The 22,584-nt window shown below is 43.4% G+C and overlaps 1 protein-coding gene across 1 annotated transcript in view; it reads left to right on the forward strand.

Annotated features, from left to right (window-relative positions):
- col15a1b (collagen, type XV, alpha 1b) overlaps nucleotides 1-22,584 on the forward strand; it is a 304,760-nt gene that overhangs the window by 182,233 nt on the left and 99,943 nt on the right. The window contains exons 8-11 of the mRNA XM_059993844.1: nucleotides 2,696-2,848; nucleotides 3,938-3,964; nucleotides 17,131-17,193; nucleotides 20,971-21,033. Of these exons, the coding sequence (XP_059849827.1) occupies nucleotides 2,696-2,848; nucleotides 3,938-3,964; nucleotides 17,131-17,193; nucleotides 20,971-21,033 (306 nt within the window). The remainder of the gene's footprint in view (nucleotides 1-2,695; nucleotides 2,849-3,937; nucleotides 3,965-17,130; nucleotides 17,194-20,970; nucleotides 21,034-22,584) is intronic.

A 22,584-nucleotide genomic window follows, 5' to 3' on the forward strand; every position in this document is an offset into this window, starting at 1 on the left:
TGTCATCTTTTGCGTCGTGGACTGACTGTATCACTGCCTGGTGTGGAAGCACCGGTGTCCGAGAATGGAAACGTCTACAAGAAGTGGCGCGTCCAGCCCGGTCCGTCACTGTCAAAAGTCCCCTCAGTTCCTTTAGGAGCGCTACCACAAGAAAGCAACATCCATCATCGAGGACCCCCACCATCTTCACCCACTGCAACACCGAACTAATTCCACAACCTGCAGACTCACTCTCAAGACTCATTACAACTCCTGTTCTCAGTATTTATTTTTGATTTCTATTGTTTTTTTTCTGTATTTGGACATTTTGTCTTCTTTAGTATGTGGGTTGTCATCACTCTTTGTTTATGTATAGTTTTCATAAATTCTACTGTATTTTATTTTCCTGCAAATGCCTGCAAGAAAATGAATCTCAAGGTACTATTTGGTGACGTAAACTTACTTTGATAATATACTTTGACGTTTCACACTTCAACAGGATGAAGGGTCTCGACCCGAAACGCCGACTGTTTATTCCCCTCCATTGATGCTGCCTGACCTGCTGAGTTCCTCCAGCATGTTGTTTTTGTGTTGCTCTGGATTTCCAGCATCTACAGAATCTCTTGTGTTTATGAATATTTTATCTGACCTTCTGCACTAACACCACGTCCTTTTATTCCCAGAGTTTTCAAAAAACTAACAGTCTTTGTCCTGAATATAATCATTGACTGAGTGTCATGCCTATTGTGCGTGGAGAATTTTAAAGACTCTGCACCTCTGGGTAAAGAAATCTCGACTCTTTCATCCTTTCATTCCGAGCCAGTGCCCTCGTTACAGACTCTGATAGCCTGAGAAAATACCAGAACTGTATCCATCCACCCGGCCAATCTCCACAGGAATTTTATAACATTTCAGTCACATCATCCTTCATTCCTCAGAACCCAAGAGAACATAGGACTAGTCTCTTAAGCCAGGGGTTCCCAACCCGAGGTCCACGGACACGTCGGTTAATGGTAAGGTTCCATGGCATCAAGAACGGTCGGGAACCCCTGCCGCAAACCATCCTCATATCTCAAGCTTCCATCTCAGAAATCAAGGTGATGAACATTCTAAGCACAACAGAGCGTGCAGATGCTGTAAATCCAGAGCAACGCACACAAAAAAAAATACTGGAGGCCCAGTCCTGAAGAAGGGGTTCAGCCTGAAACGTCGACTGTTTATTGATTTCTGTAGTTCCTCCAGTAATTTATGTGTGATGGACCTTCACTGCATTCCCTCTATCAGATGCAGAGTCCAGGCCTGTATAATTAGAGAAAGTCTCTGTACTCTCGTGCTCCAGTCCTTTAGCACTAAAAGTCAACATACCACTAGTGCTGATCGCCAGGTGGTGGGGAGGGCTTTTTACATGATGGGTAGGCACCCCTGGCCAGACATCCCACGCCCCAACCACTCTCAGTGTATAAAGCTTCTGACATTTCCCCCAAACATCAGAGCCCTGCAGAAAATTGTAAACTCAGTCAGCTCCATCATGGGCATGAGCCTGTCCAACATCCAGGACGTCTTTAAAGGCCAGTGCAGCAAAAAACAGGATCCATCATTAAGGACCCCATCAACCAGGACACGTCCTCTTCTCACTGCTACCATCTAGGAGTCGGTACAGGAGCCTGAAGACACACACTCACCGATTCAAGAACAGCTTCTTCCCCTCTGCCATCAGATTTCTGAATGGACTTTGAACCGTGAATACTACCTCACTACTTTTTTGGACTACTTATTTAATTTAACTTCATTATATTTATTTATTTACTGAGATTTTTTTTATTATTATGTATTACATTATACTGCTACCACAAAACAACAAATTTAATGAGATATGCCAGTGATATTAAACCTGATTCTGATTCTGGCTATGAGACTCATAAGCTGTTCCTTCCCCCCAAGCCGTCAGACCGATCAACCTGCCCACAATCTAACCGACCCCACCCAAAGCCTCTTTAGGCAGGACATCAAGCAGGGAGGAGAATGGGGTTGAGAGGGACAATAAATCAACCGTGATGGGACAGCAGAAAGGAGTTGATGGGCCAAATGGCCTAAATGCCCCTATTCCATATCTACATCAGTAAGTCAGTATCTATATTTAATTGTTTTTTTGTTTAAAGATACAGTGAGGAGTAGAGTAGGCCCTTCTTAACCCTTTGAGCCATGCCACCCCAGCAACCTCTGACAACCCTGATTTAAGCCTAGTCTAATCACAGGACAATTTGCCTACCCGGTATGTCCTTGGACTGTGGGAGGAAACTGGAGCACCCAGGGAAAACCCATTCATTCCAGGGGAAGAATGTATGAAGAATCCTTACAAAGGACATTAGAATTGAACGCTGAACTCCGTAACGCCCTGAGCTGTGATAGTGTTGTGCTAACTGCAGTGTTACTGTGGCGTCCTTGTAAGCTGAGTATGTAACAGTTACTTGTACATTGTGTTTTACAGTATAGATTGCTTTTATATTTCTCTTTATTGTGTTTTTGTCATTTGTATTGCATTCTTTATGCTTATTGTGTTTTTTTTGTGCCATCTCGGATCTGGAGTAACAGTCATTTCACTCTCCTTTACAGATGACAATAGATAACCTTGAATCTTGAACATTTTCTTCCAATCACCTTAAACTAGTTTCTTACAATATCACCCTACCTTACGTTTTTATTGACTTACCCGTAGGGTGAAGACATAGTGAGGTTGCCTGGACTCAAGGGCGAGAAGGGTGAACAAGGAATCCCTGGCCCCCCTGGCCCACCCAGCGCGAGGGAAGGTCGTCCTGCTGAACTTGGCCCACCAGGTCCAGCTGGTCCTCCTGGAAAAGACGGAAGAGTGGTGAGTGAATTAACCCTAATGCGAGCTTTCCTGGCTCCGCACCTTTTCTTCTGTTTAACTGAACCCTGATCAAAAGAGATAATGTTTCTGAACAGTACAAGCTGGAGACCACACACACACGCACACACACTCACAAACATACACACACACTCACAAACATACGCACGCACACACACTCACACACACATATACACACACACTCACACACACACACACACACACACACACACACACACACACACACATATACACACACACACACACACACACACACACACACACACACACAGTAAAATCTCTGATGCTGTCCTCACCCACATCTCCTCCATTTCCCAAACATCCATGCTTACTCCATCTTCCCTCCGCCTGAACAGTGGATAGAGTTCCTCTTGTCCTTACCTACTATCCCATGAGTCTTTGCATCTAGCTCGTCATCCTCCACAACTTCCGCCATCTCTAGAGAGATCCTACCACCAAACATATCTTTACCTTTCCACCCTTCCCACCCCACGCTTTCCACAGGAATTGCTCCCTCCATGTCCATGTCCATTCATCCCTCCCAAATAATGGTGGCCTACGTGCTACACCTGCCCCTACACTTACTCCCTTACCTCCATCCAGGGCCCCAAACTGTGAGGCAACACTTCACCTGTGAACCTGCTGGGGTCATCTGTTGTGTCCGGTGCTCCTGATGCAGCCTCCTCTACATCGGTGAGACCTGTCGTAAATGGGGGGACCGCTTTGTCGAGCACCTCCGCTCTGTCTCACAGAAACAGAACTTTCCGGTAGCCAAACCTTTTAATTCTGATTCCCGTTCTTGCTCTAACATGTTGGTCTAGGGCCTCCTCTGGTGCCACGATGAGAACACACCCAGGGTGGGGGAGCAACGCCTTATGTTGCATCTCGGGTTGCTCCCAACCTGGTGGCATGGATCTCCATTTCTGACCTGTTCAGTTCTTCCAGCATTTTGCGTATGTTGCTCTGGTTTAAGATCTACTGATGTTCAAGCTATGATCCAAGTCAATGAGGCTTAACTTGTATCTTTCATTCCCATGAGGACCCCTTTCTAACTACGCTCTGTCATTGCAGGGGGCCCCTGGAAAAGATGGACTGCCTGTAAGTACGCCAGTCATTGTGCGGAGGCTGATCTGCGGTACGCTGAGGATCAATGCGATGGCACAGAAAATGCTCAGTTACTGCTCACCGCTTTATAGACAGCACGTGGAAGCTATAGGGAGGGTGCAGAGCAGATTTACCAGGATCGGAGAGCACGCCCTCTGAGGAATGGCTGAGCGAGTTACGGGTTTTTTCTTTGGAGTGAAGGAGGATGAGAGGTGACTTGATCGAGGTGTACAAGACGATAAGAGGCATAGGTAGAGCGGGCATCCAGAGATTCTTCTCCCAGAGTGGAAAAGGCTACAATGAGTGGCATTATTATTTTAAGGTGTTTGGAAGAAAGTACAGGGGAGATCTCAGAGGTAATTTTCTTTTTACGTGGAGTGTGGTGGGTGAATGGAACACCCTGCCAGGGGTAGTGATTGGGGTAGAGGCAGATAAATTAGGGACATTTAGGAAACTGTTAGATGGGCACATAGACGATAGAAAAATGTAGGGCTACAACAGAGAATAGACAGTAGGTGCAGGAGTAGGCCATTCAGCCCTTCTAGCCAGCACCGCCATTCACTGTGATCATGGCTGATCATACACAATCAGTACCCCGTTCCTGCCTTCTACCCATATCCCTTGACCCTGCTATCTATAAGACCTCTATCTAACTCTCTTGAATGCATCCAGAGACTTGGCCTCCACTGCCTTCTGGGGCAGAGCATTCCACATATCCACCACTCTCTGGGTGAAAAAGTTTTTCCGCATCTCTGTTCTAAATGGCCTACACCTTATTCTTAAACTGTGGCCTCTAGTTCTGGACTCACCCATCAGCGGGAACATGCTTCCTGCCTCCAGTGTGTCCAATCCCTTAATAATCTTATATGTTTCAATCAGATCCCCTTTCATCCTTCTAAATTCCAGTGTATACAAGCCCAGTCCCTCCAATCTTTCAACATGTGACAGTTCCGCCATTCCGGGAATTAACCTTGTGAGCCTACGCTGCACTCCCTTAATAGCAAGAATGTCCTTCCTCAAATTTGGAGACCAAAACTGCACACAGTACTCCAGGTGGGGTCTCACCAGGACCCTGTACAGCTGCAGAAGGACCTCTTTACTCCTATACTCAATTCCTCTTGTTATAAAGGCCAGCATGCCATTAGCTTTCTTCACTGCCTGCTGTACCTGCATGTTTGCTTTCATTGACTGATGTACAAGAACACCTAGATCTCGTTGTACTTCCCCTTTTCCTAATTTGACTCTATTTAGATAGTAATCTGCCTTCCTGTTCTTGCCACCAAAGTGGATAACCTCACATTTATCCACATTAAACTGCATCTGCCATACACTTGCCCAATCACCCAACCTGTCCAAGTCACCCTGCATTCTCATAACATCCTCCTGACATTTCACACTGCCACCCAGCTTTGTGTCATCGGCAAATTTGCTAATGTTACTTTTAATCCCTTCATCTAAATCATTAATGTATATTGTAAACAGCTGCGGTCCCAGCACCAAACCTTGCGGTACCCCACTGGTCACAGCCTGCCATTCCGAAAGGGACCCGTTAATCACTACTCTTTGTTTTCAGTCAGCCAGCCAATTTTCTATCCATGTCAGTACTTTGCCCCCAATACCATGTGCCCTAATTTTGCCCACTAATCTCCTATGTGGGACTTTATCAAAAGCTTTCTGGAAGTCCAGATACACTACATCCACTGGCTCTCCCTTGTCCATTTTCATAGTTACATCCTCAAAAAACTCCAGAAGATTAGTCAAGCATGATTTTCTTTTCATAAACCCATGCTAACTCAGACTGATCCTTCTACTGCTATCCAAATGTGTCGTAATTTCCTCTTTTATAATTGACTCCAGCATCTTTCCCACCACTGACGTCAGGCTAACCGGTCTATAATTCCCCGTTTTCTCTCCCCCTCCTTTCTTGAAAAGTGGGACAACATTAGCCACCCTCCAATCAGCAGGAACTGTTCCTGAATCTATAGAACATTGGAAAATGATTACCAATGCATCCACGATTTCTAGAGCCACCTCTTTAAGTACCCTGGGATGCAGACCGTCAGGTCCCAGGGACTGATCAGCCTTCAGACTCAACAGTCTATCCAACACCGTTTCTTGCCTAATATAAATTTCCTTCAGTTCATCCTTTACCCTAGTTCCTTTGACCACTATTACATCTGGGAAATTGTTTGTGTCTTCCCTAGTGAAGACAGATCCAAAGTACCTGTTCAACTCATCTGCCATTTCCTTGTTCCCCATTATAAATTCACCCGTTTCTGTCTTCAATGGCCCAATTTTGGTCTTAACTATGTTTTTGCTATTCACATACCTAAAGAAGCTTTTACTATCCTCCTTTATATTCTTGGCTAGTTTACCTTCGTACCTCATTTTTTCTTGGCGTATTACCTTTTTTGTTATCTTCTGTTGCTCTTTAAAAGTTTCCTAGTCCTCCGGTTTCCTGCTCATCTTTGCTATGTTATACTTCTTCTCTTTTATTTTTATACTGCCCTTTACTTCCCTCGTCAGCCACGGCTGCCCCTTACTCCCCTTAGGATCTTTCTTCCTCTTTGGAATGAATCGATCCTGCACCTTCTGCATTATTACCAGAAATACCTACCATTGTTGTTCCACTGTCTTCCCTGCTAGGGTATTGTTCCATTGAACTTTGGTCAGCTCCTCCCTCATAGCTCCATAGTTCCCTTTGTTCAACTGTAATAATGGGCTACGTCGGAGGGAAGGGTTAGATTGTACAAATGCTGAAAATCTAGAGCAACAGACAAAATACTCAGCAGGTGAGGTAGTCTTGGTCCGAAATGTCAACTGCTTATTCCCATCCATAGATGCTACCTGACCAGCTGAACTCCTCTAGAATTTTGTGTGTTAGATTGGTCTCAGAATAAGTTTAAGGATCAGCACGATGGGCCAAAGGGCCTGTACTGTGCTGTAACATTCTCTACTCCATGTCACTCTTACCGAATCAACACTGATATTCTGATGATCAGAAACAGGAGTCTGGAAATCAAATTGGCAGACAGAGGAAACCAGGGGATAAGACAGCACAAGAAGTAGTGATGGGCCAATGGGCTTCATCAGCCGTGGTTGGCAGCTCACCTAGGAGAAGGAAAACTCTGAGCTCAAACATCCGCTGCTATATGCACTCATGGGAAACACTTCCGGACTAATCCTTGAGGAAAATAGGGAGCTGCGGTCCCTATAGTAGTCCTATGTTGAGTTCAACGCAGACTGACATCTCCTGAGACGCCACTGGTGCCAAACTGTATCAGTCTCGGCCGTTGCTTTGGATTCATCAGCTGCGTGGAGTGGGGAAGCAGCTTGGTCTCCATATTGTACTTCCTTGGCTGGGCTAAAGGCTTTCACAGGCAGCTGGGGTGCCACGTCCATGGCGGACCTCGACCAACACAGGGCCTCATTCATAGTGATGGAAATTGTGTTAGGAAAGCACACACATCCGAGGCAACAGAAGATACAACATCGAAGAGGCTGTCAAGGTAGCAGCGAATATCCTGTTTCAAGGCCTATTGAAAAAAGTAAAGGACATTTGGGGTTTTGATTTGTCTGTGGCTGTGCATTGATAGAGTTAGATGAAGAGAAATAAGACGACGAAAGATTGTATGTGTTAAGACCATATAGGAGTAGAATGAGGCCATTTGGCACATTGAATCTACTCTGCCATTTCATTATGGCTGATCCAATTTTCCTCTCAGCCCCAATCTCCGTATCCTTTCCCCGTATCCCTTCATGCCCTGACCAATCAAGAATCTAGCGACCTCTGCCTTAAATATACATAAAGACTTGGCCTCCACATCCACCTGTGGCAAAGAATTCCACAGATTCACCACTCTCTAGCTAAAGAAATTCCTCCTCATCTCCATTCTAAAAGGACACCCCTCAATTCTGAGCCTATATCCTCTGGTTTTATACTCTCCCACTGCAGGAAACATCCTCCCCACATCCACTCTATCAAGGCCTTTCACTATTTGATAGGTTTCTAGGAAAGTAAGTAAATAAAATATACTGAAAAAATGATTTGTGACCAGGCTCGATGGGCCAAATGGCCTAATTCTGCTCCACAATCTTCTGGTCTTGTGAGCTTATTATTATCGTTCCTCATTTCTTTTTGTGTTTGCAGAGTTCGTCAGTCTTTCTTTGTAGCTTTCATTGACTCTACTATTCATCTCTGTACTACTGTGAGTGCTTGCAAGCAAATGGAGCCCACAGTGACATATACATACTTAGATAGTGAATCAGAACCTTGAACACTGAACTTTTCTGGGTTTCTAATCCGGAAGCCTAGACTAAAGACTGAGAGACATGGGTTCAAACCTCCCCACAGCAATTCAAACCTACTTAAGTAAATCTGGGAAGAGTTCAAAGTACATACTGTACACGTCACCATATACAGCCCTGACATTTGTTTTCTTGTGGGCATACTCAATAAAACTCAATAAATCCAACAACCATAATAGAATCGATGAAAGGGACAACTGGTCTGCATAAGACAAGTGTGCAAATGGAAAAAGAAAGAAAAAAATAAATAGATACATAGGTAGATAGATAGGTAGATGAATGAGCAAATAGACAAATATTGAGAACATGAGGTGAAGAGTCCTTGAAAGTTAGTCCATTGGTTTTGGAACATTTCAGTGATGGGGCAAGTGAAGTCAAGTGAAGTTATCCCTGCTGGTCAAGAACCTGATAGTTCAGGGATAATAACTGTTCCTGAACCTGGTGGTGTGGGTCCTGAGGCTCCTGTACCTCCTTCCTGATGGCAGCAGTGAGAAGAGGGCATGACCACAGCACTCCATGTAGATGTGCTCAATAGTAGAGCCTAGCTACTTGAACTCATTAAAAGTTTCAGTCCTATTTCATGTATTATGTGACAGGATAAACCTGTAGATGTTTAACTTATTCTCCTTGCAGCACAGTAGTGTAGGGGTTAGTGCAATTGGTTTACAGTGCCAGCACTCCCTGATCAGGCTTCGAATCCCATTTACTCATGGGGCAAGTGAAGATGTGTGAAGCTCTCTCACCCCGTTCAGGAGCCTGATGGGTAAGAGGTAATAACTGTTCCTCAACCTGATGATGTGGGTCCTGAGGCTCCTGTACCTCCTTCCTGAAGTGAGTGAAGGTAGGAGTGGAGCAAGTTGATTGCTATAAAAGCCATCTCATTCACCAGTGCCTTTGAGGAAAGAGAATCTGTCATTCTCACTCGATCTGGTCTTGGTACGATTATGAACTCTCAATTTAGGGTCTGAAATAGCCAGGCAGTTGTACGAAAGTGATTCTTCAGGCAGCAGTAACAAGACCAGGGATGTACTCTGTATCAATTACAGTATCGTTTTCAACAAGTCATTTGCAGCACCATCAAAATGTGTTGTTATATTTGCTCGACAACAGCAGGTGATCCAAGAGCCATGTTTGTGTGATCATATTGCCACCATTATATCTCCCTATTCACAACTGTGTTGATAGGTGTTTCCATGCAGAGAGCCCATAGAGACAAGGTCTCTTTCTCACACTTTGCAAATCAGAATCAGTTTTAATATCACTGGCATACGTCCTGAAACGTAGCAGGCCAGGCAGCATCTATGGAAATGAATAAATAGTTGATGTTTCGTGCCGAGACGCTTCATCAGGTCATGATCACAAGATATAGGAGCAGATTTAGGCCATTCAGCCCATCGAGTCTGCTCTGCCATTCTATCGTGGCTGATCCCAGATCCCACACAACCCCATACACCTGCCTTCTCGCCATATCCTTTGATGTCCTGATCGATCAGGAAACGATCAACTTCCATCTTAACTATACCCATAGACTTTGCCTCCACCGCAGTCTGTGGCAGAACGTTCCACAGATTTAATACTCGCTGGCTAAAATAAAAATCCCCTTTATCTCTGTTCTAAAGGGTCACCCTTCAATTCTGAGGCTGTGCCCTCTAGTTCTGGATACCCCCACCATAGGAAACATCCTCTATACATCCACCCTATCTTGATTTTCAACGTTCAGGAGGTTTCACTGAGATCCCCACCCCGGTCGCATTATCTTAAATTCCAGTGAGTACTGACCCAAAGCTGCCAAACACTCCTCATTTGTTAACCCCTTCATTCCCTGAATCATCATTCTGAACCTCCTCTGGACCCTCTCCTATGACAACACATCCTTTCTGAGATATGGGGCTCAGAACTGTCAACAATACTCCAAGTGCAGCCTGGCCAGTGTCTTATAAAGGCTCAGCATTACCTCCTTGTTTTCATATTCTATTCCCCTTGAAGTAAATGCCAACATTGCATTTGCCTTCTTTCCCACGGACTCAACCTGTAAATTAACCTTCTGGGAGTCTTGCATGAGGATTCTAAGCCCCTCTACACTTCTGACATTTGAACCTTCTCCCCAGTTAGATAATCATCTGCGCTATTGTTCCTCTTACCAAAATGTATTATCATACATTTCCCAACACTATTGGGAATCACTCTGGGATCTGCCATGATGAAGATCGCAGCCGAGGCATCATCTGTTTGTTCTCTTCCGTCAATGCCGCCCGGCCCACTGAGTTCCTCCAGCACTTTGTGTGTGTTACTTTGGATTTCCAGCATCCGCAGATTTTCTCGTGTCCTGAAATTTGTTGTTTTATGCAGAAGCATATTAATACAGATAAATAAAAGATCTATAAATTACAACATAAAATATGTTTTTAAAAAATTAAGTAAGGAATGCAAACAGAAAACAAAAAATATATATATTAGTGTAGTATATATGTGTTCATCATCCATTCAGATATCTGATGGCAGAGGGGAAGAAGCTGTTACTAAAGTCTTGAGCATGTGTCTTCAGGCTCCTTCTTGACGGCTGCAATGAGGAAAGAGCTTTATGTCCCAATAATGATGGATGCTACCTTTTTGAGGCATCACCTTTTGAAGATGTCCTCGATGCTGGGGAGGCTGGTGCCCATGATGGAGCTGACTGAGTTTGCAACATTTCTGCAGCTTTTTCTGATCCCATGCAGTGGCCCCTCCACACTAGATAGTGATGCGTCCAGTTAGAATGCTTCCAACGGTACACCTGTAGAAATTTGCAAATCTTTGGTGTGCTACAGAGTCTCCTCAAACTCCTAATGTAATATAGCCACTGCTATGCCTTCTTTCTAACTGCATCACTATATTGTGTGGATAACTTCAGAATTGAATTGGGCAATGATGTAATGATCTAGGCGTAACACGCACCCGAACCTATTCCACCTTAACCTATAACCTAGATAATTAGTGTAGTGCCATTTTATCCTTCCATTTCACCTAGTCAATCAACTTTCAATTAAGGCCATAGCCACAGAATTAGGCCATTCGGCCCATCGAGTCTGCTCCACCATTCCATCATGGCAGGACGTCTAACGCTTTGGCAATATATTGACTGGCTGCATTACAGCCTGGTATGGGAATACCTATGCCCTTGAATGGAAAATCTTTCAAAAATTATTCAATATGGCCCAGTCCATCAAGCCCTCCCCACCACTGAGCACATCTACGCAGAGCGTTGTCGCAGGAAAGCAGCATCCATCGTCAGAGACTCCCACCACCCAGGTCATGTTCTCATCTCAATGCTGCCATCAGAAAAAAGGTACAGGAGCCTCAGGACGCACACCACCAGGTTCAGGAACAATTATTGCCCCTCAACCATCAGGCTCTTGAACTAAATTCTCTCTGCCCAGAGGGGACAACTTCACTTCCCCATCACTGACTGTTCCACAACCTATCAACTCACTTTCAAGGACTCTTCATCCCATATTCTCAATACTTATTGATTATTTATTTATTATTTTTGTTGTTGTTCCTTTATTTTATTTCTTTGTGTATTTGTTGTCTTTTCTGTCTGTCTGTCTGTCTTAAACACTGGATGTCAGCCCTGTTGGTGAGGTTTCTCATTGATTCGATTAGGGTTACTTGACTTATCAATTATGCCTGCAAGAAAATGAATCTCACAGTTGTACATGGTGACATATATGTACATTGACAATAAATTTAATTTGAACTTCCAACTTCAATTTACTTTCCCTTTGAATCCCATTCTCCTGTCTTCTCTCCATAACCTTTGACACCCTTACTAATCACCTGCTTTAAATACACTCAATGACTTGGCCTCCACAGCTCCCTGTGGCAGTAAGTCCCACAGATTCACCACCCACTTCCTTCTCATAACTTATGAACTTTCAAACAGTCTGCCCTCCATGGAATCTGTTTACACTTCTGGCGCTGCCTCGATAAAGCAGACGGCCTAACCAGGGTTAGTTTGATACTGAATAGGTTAAAATTTGGGCTTGTAAAGCTGGATAGGGTGTACTTAGTAAGGCCTCACTTGAAGCAGTGTGGAGTTTTGGACCACTTATCTAAGAAGGGATGTGCTGACATTGGAGAGGGTTCAGAGGAGGTTTACGAGAATGATTCTGGGAATAAAAGAGTTACCATATGAGGACTGATTGATGCTTGTACTCACTGGTGGGGTGGGGGTGGGAGCTCATTGAAACCTATCTAATATTGAAATGCCTCGATAGAGTGGATATGGTGTGGGTGTTTCCAGTGGCGAGGAAGTCTAGGACCAGAGAGTACAGCCTCAAAATAGAGGAACATCCGGTTAGAACAGAGATGACTTTAGCCAGAGAATGAAGATGATGAGGAATTGCTTAAGCCAGATTTCATTGCCATAGGCTGCTGTGGAGGTCAGGCTATTGGGTGTATTTAAGGCAGAGGTTGATAGATTCTTGATTAGTCAGGGAACGAAGGTGTACTGGGGGGGGGGGGTAGAAGACTGGAGCACAGAAGGAAATGGATCAGCCATGATGAAATGGCAGAGCAGATTTGATGGGCCAAATGGCCTAATTCTGCTTCTGTATTTTATGGTCTGAAAATAAGCAAGAACTTACAACCCCATCCTTCAGCGTGAAAGTGAAAGACGACATGCGCCAGACTGGATGACCAGATATAGTGATAGAGTTAAATATACTGCAAATGTTAAAAAAAAAATTGGATTTAGATTTGGAAAAAGTCTTTTTTGAATCATGTGTGAGTAGAAGCAATCGAAAAGCACTTTTTAAGAAAAGTCATAGCCGTCATCATTTAAAAGTCTCCTTTATTCTCCATCTCATGATATTTCCAAGAAGATGACTAAAGCTGAAATTAAATTGTATTGACTAGTACAATTTGTCTTCCACTGAAGACTTATTTTTGATGTCAGTGCTGTCCATTTTTAGAGCAAGGCCAAGTTTTTATTGTTGGAAGCTGTCTCACTTGCATAGTAGTCTATAATACTGACTTGACGAGGTGACGTTCAGGGACTGTGGGTAGTCCTGTTGGATTTCATACACGTCATTTCAGCCACAATTATCGTGGCCTCCAAAATGCCTCCATGTGCCTCCGTGATCTGAGCCGTGATATGTCAGGAAAGCTTACACAGTTTAGGAGAATGGGCAATGAACTGGTAGATTTAACGCAGTGCCGGTACGCGTATAGTCATGCACTTTGGTAGAAGAAACAAAAGCATCAACTATTTTCTAAATGGGGATAAAATACAAAATTCTGAGTTGCAAAGGGACTTTGGAGTCGAGGCTTTATAAAGCACAGCTGCGGCCTCACTTGGAGCAGTTTTTGGCCCCTTATCTAAAAAAAAGATGTGTTGACATTGAGAGGGTTCAAGGAGATTCACAAAAATGATTCCAGGATTGAAAGACTTGTCAAATGAGGAGCGTTTGATGGCTCACTAGAATTCAGAGGTATGAGGATAACCTGATTGAAACCCATTGAGTGCTGAAGCACATTGACAGAGTGGATGTGGAGAGGGTGCTTCCTATAATGGAGAGGCTAAGACCAGAAGACACAGCCTGACGATACAGGGGTGCCCTTTTAAAATGAAAATGAAGAGGAATTTAATTTGCCAGAAAGTGATGAGTCTGTGAAATTCATTGCCAGAGGCAGCTGTGGAGGCCAAGTCTTTGGAGGTACTGAAGGCGGAGGTTGATAGATCAGGGCATGAAAGGATATAGGGAGAAGGCAGGAAATTGGGATTGAGAGGGAAAATGGATCAGCCATGATGAAATAGCAGAGCAGGCTTGATGGGCAAAATGGCCTAATTCTGCTCCTATATCTATGGTGTTATGGTCAAAGCCAAATGAAACAAAATCAAATAAATTTATTATCAAAGTACACATACAGAATTAAGTACACAGTCATACACAGATGTATGCAGTGTTAGGCACCCTAGATTTTTTATATGGTTTCAGATTCTACCAGAATTGAGGCCGTCTGGGGTTATCTGGAGAGACAGAAGCAAGCCAGGCAGCCAAAGTCTGCAGAAGGACTGTGGCAAGTTCTCCAAGATGCTTGGAACAAACTACCAACTGATTTCCTTATAAAACTGCTCCACAGTGTGTACCTAAGAGAACTGAGGCAGTTTTAAAGGCAAAGGATGGTCAATCCCAATATTGATTTGATTTAGTTTCGTACTGATACTGCTCTTTGAAGTAATGTTTTGATATTTATTATTTTTGAAAGCATCTTCGCTTCAGACCTTTGCACAGTGTTGTATGTCACCATATACTACCTGGAGGTTTTTATTTATTTCTTTAGCAATGCAGTAGGCCATCCCACCGACCTCGCAACCCCGATTAAGCCTAACCTAATCACAGGACAATTTACAATGATCAATTAACCTATCAGTAAGTCTTTGGAGTGTGGGAGGAAACCAGAACACCCACACGGATGGTGTACAGAGACCCTGTACAGAACGGCACCGGAATTGAACTCCAGAACACCCTGAGCTGTAATAGCATCACGCTTCCAGGCTTTTGTAGAGAAAGAAAGATATAAAATAGAAATTATGAAAAACAATACATAAAAACAAAAACTGACAAACAGCCAATATGTAAAAGACAAACTGAGAAAACAGAAAAAAATATACTGAGAATATGATTTGTAGAGTCCTTAAAAATGAGCCTGTAGGTTATGGAATCAGTTCAGTTTTGAGGTGAGTAAATTTATCCACTCTGGTTCAGGAGTCTGATGGTTGAAGGGGAGAAATGGTTCCTGAACCTGGTAGTGTGGGACCTAAGGCTTCTGTACCCCCTGCCCGATGGCAGTGGCAGAGAGGGGATCTTATAGAAACATACAAAACCTTGAAAGGGATAGATAAGATAGAAGTAGAAGTTGTTTCCATTGGTAGGTGAGACTAGAACTAGGGGACATCGCCTCAAGGTTCGGGGGAGAAGATTTAGGGTGGAGATAAGGAGAGTGGTGAATCTTTCCCAGAGTGGTGAATCTGTGGAATTGTCTGTCCAGGGAAGCAGTTGAGGCTTCTTCACTAAATATATTTAAGATACAGTTAGATAGATTTTTACATAGTAGGGAAATTAAGGGTTATGGGGAAAAGGCAGGTAGATGGAGCTGAGTTTACGGACACATCAGCCATGATCTTATTGAATGGTGGGGCAGGCTCGATGGGCCAGATGGCCTAGTCCTGCTCCTATTTCTTATGTTCTTATGAGAAGAGAGCCTGGTATGGATGGTGCAGGTCCTCGATGATGGAAGCTGCTTTTTTCATGTCAATGTGCTGAATGGTGGGAAGGACTTTGCCCCTGATTGGCTGGGCTGAATCCATCACTTTCTGTAGCCTTTTCCATTCCTGGGCATCGGTGTTTCCATGACGCAACCCGGATACTCTCCACTGTGCACTTGTAGAAATTCACCAAAATTTTAGGTCACATGCCAAACTTAAGCAATTTTTTTAAAATTGGAGGTGTTGCCATGCCTTTTTTGTAATGTCATTTACATGCTTGGCCCAGGATAGATCCTCTGAAGTGAAGGAATTTAAAGTTACTGACCCTCTCCACCTCTGATTCACTATTGAAGACTGGCTCATGGGCCAACGGTTTCCTATTCCTCTAGTCAATAATCAGCTCTTTGGTTTTAGTGATGATGAGTGAGAAGTTATTGTTGTTTCACCACTCAGTCAGATTCTTAAATCTTCTTTCTATATGGCAACACTGGTGTCATCAGCAAACTGAAATATGCACTGTGCTTAGCCAAGCAATCATGAGTATAAAGTATGCAGAGCAAGGGACTGTAGGAGAATGAGATGTCATAAACTGCTCTACAGAGGTCCAAAATTAACTTGAAGGGGCAAATGACCTTGTTCTTTGCTGAAATTATTCTATGATTCTATAGTGGGGTAGGGCTTTTTTCTTTGGAGTGAAGGAGAATAAGAGGTGACTTGATAGAGGTGTAACAGATGAATAGAGGCATATGTCAAGTGGTTAGTCAGAGACACTTTTCTCAGCGTGGAAATGGCTAATACCAGGAGGCCATAATGCTGAAGTGATTGAAGGAAGATATGGGGGTGAATATCAGAGTGAAGAGTGGTAGATGTGTGGAATGTGCTGCCCAGGGTAGAGGTGGAGATTCATTAGGGATTTTAAAGAAACTCATAGACAGGCACATGGAAGATAGAAAAATGGAGGGCTATGTGGGAGGGAAGAGTTAGATTACTCTCAAGAGTAGGTGAAAAGGTTGGCACAACTTTGTGGGCTGAAGGGCCTGAACTGTGCCGTAGTGTTCTATGTTCTGTGTTCTCGCTGCTGCCATCAGAAAGAAGGTACAGGAGCCTCAGGACTCACACCACCATGTTCAGGAACAGTTATTACCCATCAACCATCAGGCTCCTGAACCAGAGGGGATAACTTCACTCACCCTCACGCCCCATCACTGAACTGTTCCACAACCTCGGGAACTCACTTTCAAGGACTCTTCATTTATTTATTTATTGTTGTATTTGCACAGTTTATTGTCTTCTACACATTGGTTGCTTGCCGCATTGGTGCGGTCTTTCAATTATTCTATTACAGTTATTATTTTTGGATTTATTGAGCATGCCTGCAAGAAAATGAATCTTAGGGTTGTATATGATGACATATAAGTACTGTGATAATAAATATACTTTGAACTTTAAATATTTGATCTCAAGGGTCTCCAAAGGATTAGGATTGTCAGGAATCAAGTGTGGTCCCTGTTTTAAGTATGACCTCATGATTTTTTGTAAGATAAAATAAATAAATAGTTTTGCCTTTTCTTTAAAAACTTTTTTTTTCCCATTTTCATTTCAGGGTAAACAAGGATCGCAGGGATTTAAAGGAACTAAAGGTGATCCAGGCCTCAAGGGAGAGAAGGTATCTGATACAACTCTGTGCTGAGGCACCTCAATGTGAGACCAAGTTATTCAGACTTTGCAAGCAGCAAAAGAGCTTCATCTGTCCATTTGATTTTTAATTTTGTTTTAATGGTTTAAACAAAATAGAAAAGACAGTTGTGATTTAATTAGATGTTATATATCGTAGAATACACTGGACAGCAAAGATTTTGCTTCCTGCAAACTTTCTGGTGTATCTTATGGATTTTGGGCTGCTGATCGTGAAAATCACCATGAAATTTCCCTATCATGCACTATTTTTTGAAATTGCCTATATTTGTTATTTCAATTCATGATTCAAATCAGAATAACTGATGCCAAGGTAAAGGAAGGCATTTTTGTGGTCCACAAATCAAACATATCATCAGTGGCAGGCAATTGAAAGAGCTCCTACTGAGACTGGAGAAAATTACACGGAAGGCATTGAAGAACATTTTTTCTTGACCACTGCAGAGCACCAAACTACTTGCAGCTGTTCAAGCAGACAAAACCATTAAGTGCAACATTGTCATAAAAGATTAATTTTCTTGCATTCCTGTTTAGAATGCAAATCTTGGTGTTGTCAATGATGATCGTGGTGAGGGGTTTCACTAGGACTTCGGTCATGGAGATCAGGGCAAATGGTACCTATCAATGCTTACTGATTATTGTTGGACACTTGAGCGAGAAGCCTCCAACAACTGAGTACAAATGATGAAAAAATAATCAACAAAATGTTCTTAGCTTGAATTGAATTGAATTGAATTGACTTTATTTCTTACATCCTTCATTTACAAGAGGAGTAAAAATCTTTACATTATATCTCCGTTTAAATGTGCAATGTGCAATTTATGATAAATATTATGTACAACAGGATAGTCAAAATAACATAGAAGTACAGTTGCATCAGCATGAATTAATCAGTCTGATGGCCTGGTGGAAGAAGCTGTCCCAGAGCCTGTTGGTCCTGGCTTTTAAGCTGCAGTACTGTTTCCCGGATGGTAGCAGCTGGAACAGTTTGTGGTTGGGGTGACTCGGGTCCCCAGTGATCCTTTGGGTCCTTTTTACACACCTGTCTCTGTAGATGTCCTGAATAGTGGGAAGTTCACATTTACAGATGCGCTGGGCTGTGATCTCTCTGCAGAATCCATACCAGGCAGTGATGCAGCCAGCCAGGATGCTCTGAATTGTGCCCCTGTAGAATGTTCTTAGGATTTAGGGACTCATACCAAACTTCTTCAACCGTCTGAGGTGAAAGAGGCACTGTTGCACCTTTTTCACCACACAGCTGGTGTGTACAGACCACGTGAGATCCTCGGTGATGTGGATGCTGAGGAACTGAAAGCTGTTCACCCTCTCAACCCAGATCCATTGATGTCAATAGGGGTTAGCCCATCTCCATTCCTCCTGTAATCCACAACCAGCTCCTTTGTTTTTGCGACATTGAGGGAGAGGTTGTTTTCTTGACACCGCTGTGTCAGGGTGATGACTTCTCTGTAGAATGCCTCATTATTATGTGGCAGCCTACAGTTGAATTATTGAACAGCAATCAGCTCCGTTGTGCAATTAAATTATTATATACGATAGAAGTTAATTTCTTGTTTCTTCAAAATCCTACATGATACAAGTAGTCTGAAATTATATTTGTATTCAGTTTCAAATAGTCTCTTATAAACAAAGAAACAACCTGAGGAAGCAACACTTCCAAAAAAATTTGTTGTCCAGTGATCTTTGCCGAGAAAAGTCATGGTCATGGAAAGACCATGACAGCCCACATCATGTGACACGGCACATAATAAATAAACAATATCATAGAAAGTAATTAGAAATGCAAAATCCACAATATGAATCAACATACAACAAAGTTACACAGGAAAAATGTCAGAGGTCAGGCAGCGTCTAGGGAGAGGAATAAACAGTTGACATTTTGAGCTGAGGCCCTTCATCAAGACTGCTGCCTGACCTGCTGACTTATTCCATCAAACTCCGCTCTGACCTGACTTCTATTGCTCACCTCAAGATTTGCTGACCACTTAGGTTCACAGATAAAATGGTCATTGCCACCCTGAGCAACACCAAGCTTCAGTGGAGCTCAATCCATCTCTGGCCATAAATGCTTCTACGTCCCCTGATTCTGTAAAGCTTGGCCACGACTAGGATGGCACGTTAGTGTACTGATTAGCTTAATGACCTGTGCTGTCTGTAAGGATGTTCGCCCATAAACATAAGGGTGGTGAATCTGAGGAATTCATTGCCACAGACGGCTGCGAAGGCCTGGTCATTGGGTATATTTAAAGCAGAGGTTGGTAGGTTCTTGATTAGTAAGAGTGAGAAGGGTTATGGGCAGAGAACAGAAACGGGGTTGAGAGGGATAATAAATCAGCAATGATGATCCAAAGGCCTAATTCTGCTCCTGTGCTCTATGAACTTATGGTCTTATGGTTTCCTTCAGGTGCTCCAGTTTCCTCCCACATTCCAAAGATGTACAATTAGTACATGTGTAGAAACTGAGGAAAACACACCATAAGACACAGGAGAGGAATCAGGCCATTCGGCCCATCGGATCTGCTCTGCCATTCTATCATGTCTGATTTATTATTCCTTTTAACCCCATTCTCCTGCCTTCTTCCCTTAACCCTTGATGCCCTGACTATTCAATAACTTATTAACCTCCATTTTAAATTACTCAATGACTTGGTCTCCACAGTCATCTGTGGAAACTAAGTCCACAAGCTTGCCAACCACTGGCTAAAGAAATTCCTCCTCATCTCTGTCCTAAAGGAGCACCCTTCTATCCTGAGGCCATGCCCTCTGGTCCCAGAATCACACACTATAGTAAACATCCTCTGTTTTAGCCTTTCAATGTTTGATAGGTTTCAATGAGATCCCCTGTCATTCTTCTAAACTCCAATGCAAACAGGCCCAGAGCCATCAAGCACTCTTTATGCATTAACCTTTTCATTCCTGGGTTCATCCTTGTGACTCTCTCTGGAACCTATCCAGTGCCAACACATTCTTTCTTTGATAAGGGGCTCAAAATTGCTCACAATATGGAGTCTGACCAATGCCTTATAAAGCCTCAGCATCACGTCCTTGCTCTTACATTCTAGTCGTCTCGAAAAGAATCATACAAAGAATGTTCGTTCACCGATGAGAGAACAATGTACTTTAGTTCTAATTCTGATGCAGTTCCCTTCAGAGAGGCTGATCGTGGTGAAGCATGGAGCATGTTATGTGTGCATCAGTAATCACAGCAATGATTCTAGCTGGAAAGTTGCAAGGTAGACACTACCCACCCACAAAGCTGCCTTTTCCAAAATCTCCCTTTGGGAAAAGTCTATCGGGCTATTAAAACAAACACTTCATGCCATCTTAAAAATTTCTTCCACAGGCAATTAATCTGATCAACCATTCTAGTTAACCACCCCACCCCCCTCTGTCTATTCCACAGTCACTGCATGGACTGTAAACACCTTAAACCACTTCTTATTACACTGTTTACATTGTAAATACATACTAATATTCATGTACTTTTTCTCATACTGTATAATTGTTGAATGTTGTTGTTTTTTTGGTGCATGTTGGGCCCTGACCAACACACACAGCAAATTCACAATTTGTGTAAATGTATATGGCAAGTAAAGTTGATTTTTTTCCGTGATTTGCTGTGAGTGAGCTGAAGGCTGGATTGCCCTGTGGTTTTGCCTGAAGTGCTTTGCTTTGCGAGATGTCAATGTGAACTGCATGGCGATTAACCACCGTCTTCCACTCTCTTCAGGGCGACCCAGGACCGCCCGGCCAGCCAGGCCCACCTGGACTGCCCGGCCCACCGCCAAAGCTCGTGAGTAAAATTCAGCACGCACCAAGCCGACCACCATAGCTTGCTGTCGTTTAGAAGGCTTCCACTTGTTATTGGCGACGCACCTGGAAGCCATGCCGTGCGCCGCTGCTTGAGGAGTGACCCGTATGCTCGGTCCACATCTCATCATCCACACTGAGAGAGGGGTTTTTAGCAGTGAGGGCCAGAGTGAAAGGGGCTCTGCTGGTAACACCATAACCAATGATTTAGATAACGGAATTGATGGCTTTGTAGCAAAGTTTGCAGATGATACAAAGATAGGTGGAGGGGTAGGTAGTGCTGAGGAAGCAATGTGATTGGAAGAATGGGCAAAAAAGTGGCAGATGGAATACAGTGTTGGGAAATGTATGATAATGCATTTTGGTAAAAGGAACAAAAGCGAAGACTATTATATAAATGGGGAGAAAATTCAAACATCAGAGATGCAAAGGGACTTAGGAGTCCTCGTGCAGGACTCCCAGAAGATGAATTTACAGGGTGAGTCTGTGGTAAAGAAGGCAAATGAGTCCAGGGAGTCCAGAGGAGGTTCACAAGGATGCTCCAGGAATGAAGGGGTTAACATATGAGGAGTATTTGATGGTTTTGGGCCTGTACTCACTGGAATTTAGAAGAATGCATGGGGATCTCATTGAAAACTACCGAATGTTGACAGGACTAGATCGGGTGGATGTGGAGAGGACGTTTCCTCTAGTGGGGGTGCTCTGATGTAGAGGGCACAGCCTCAAAATTGAGGAGTGATCCCTTGGAACAGAGGTAAGGAGGAATTTGTTTTAGCCAGAGAGTAGTGAATCTGTAGAATTCTCTGCCACAGGCAGCTGTGGAGGTCAAGACCGAGTGTATATATAAAGTGAAAATTGATAGTTTCCTGATCGGTCAGGGCATCAAAGGATATGGTGAGAAGGCAGGTGTATGGGGTTGAGATGGGATCCAGGGATCAGCGATGATGGAATAGTGGAGTACACTCGATGTGCTGGATGACCTGATTCTGCTCCTATGTCTTATGGTCATATAGTCATAGACACAGGAGCAGGATCAGGCCATTTGGCCCATCGAGTCTGTACCATCATGGCTGATTTATTTTCCCTCTCAAATACATTCTCTTGCCTTCTCCCTGTAGCCTTTGACAATATCACTAATCAAGAACCTTTCAATTTCCACTTTAAATATACACAATGAATTTCTGCTACCTAAACCACAAATTCACCACCCTCTGGCTGAAGACATTCCGCCTCATCTCTAACACAAGAGATTCTGCAGATGCTGGAAATCTAGAATAACACACACAGAACGCCAGAGAAACTCACCAGATCAGACTGCATCTTTGGAAAGGAATAAAAAGTCAATGTTCCAGGCTGAGACCCTTCATCAGATAGGTCTTGGCATGAAATATTGACTCTATTCCTGTCAATAGATGCTGCTTAACCTGCTGAGTTCCTCCAGTATTTTGTGTGTTCCTCCTCTCTGTTCAAAAGGGACCACCTTCTATTCTGAGGCTGTGCCTTCTGCTCCCATTTCCAGAAACATCCTCACAGT

This window comes from Hypanus sabinus, chromosome 1, assembly GCF_030144855.1.
Source record: "Hypanus sabinus isolate sHypSab1 chromosome 1, sHypSab1.hap1, whole genome shotgun sequence".
Classification (NCBI taxonomy): domain Eukaryota; kingdom Metazoa; phylum Chordata; class Chondrichthyes; order Myliobatiformes; family Dasyatidae; genus Hypanus; species Hypanus sabinus.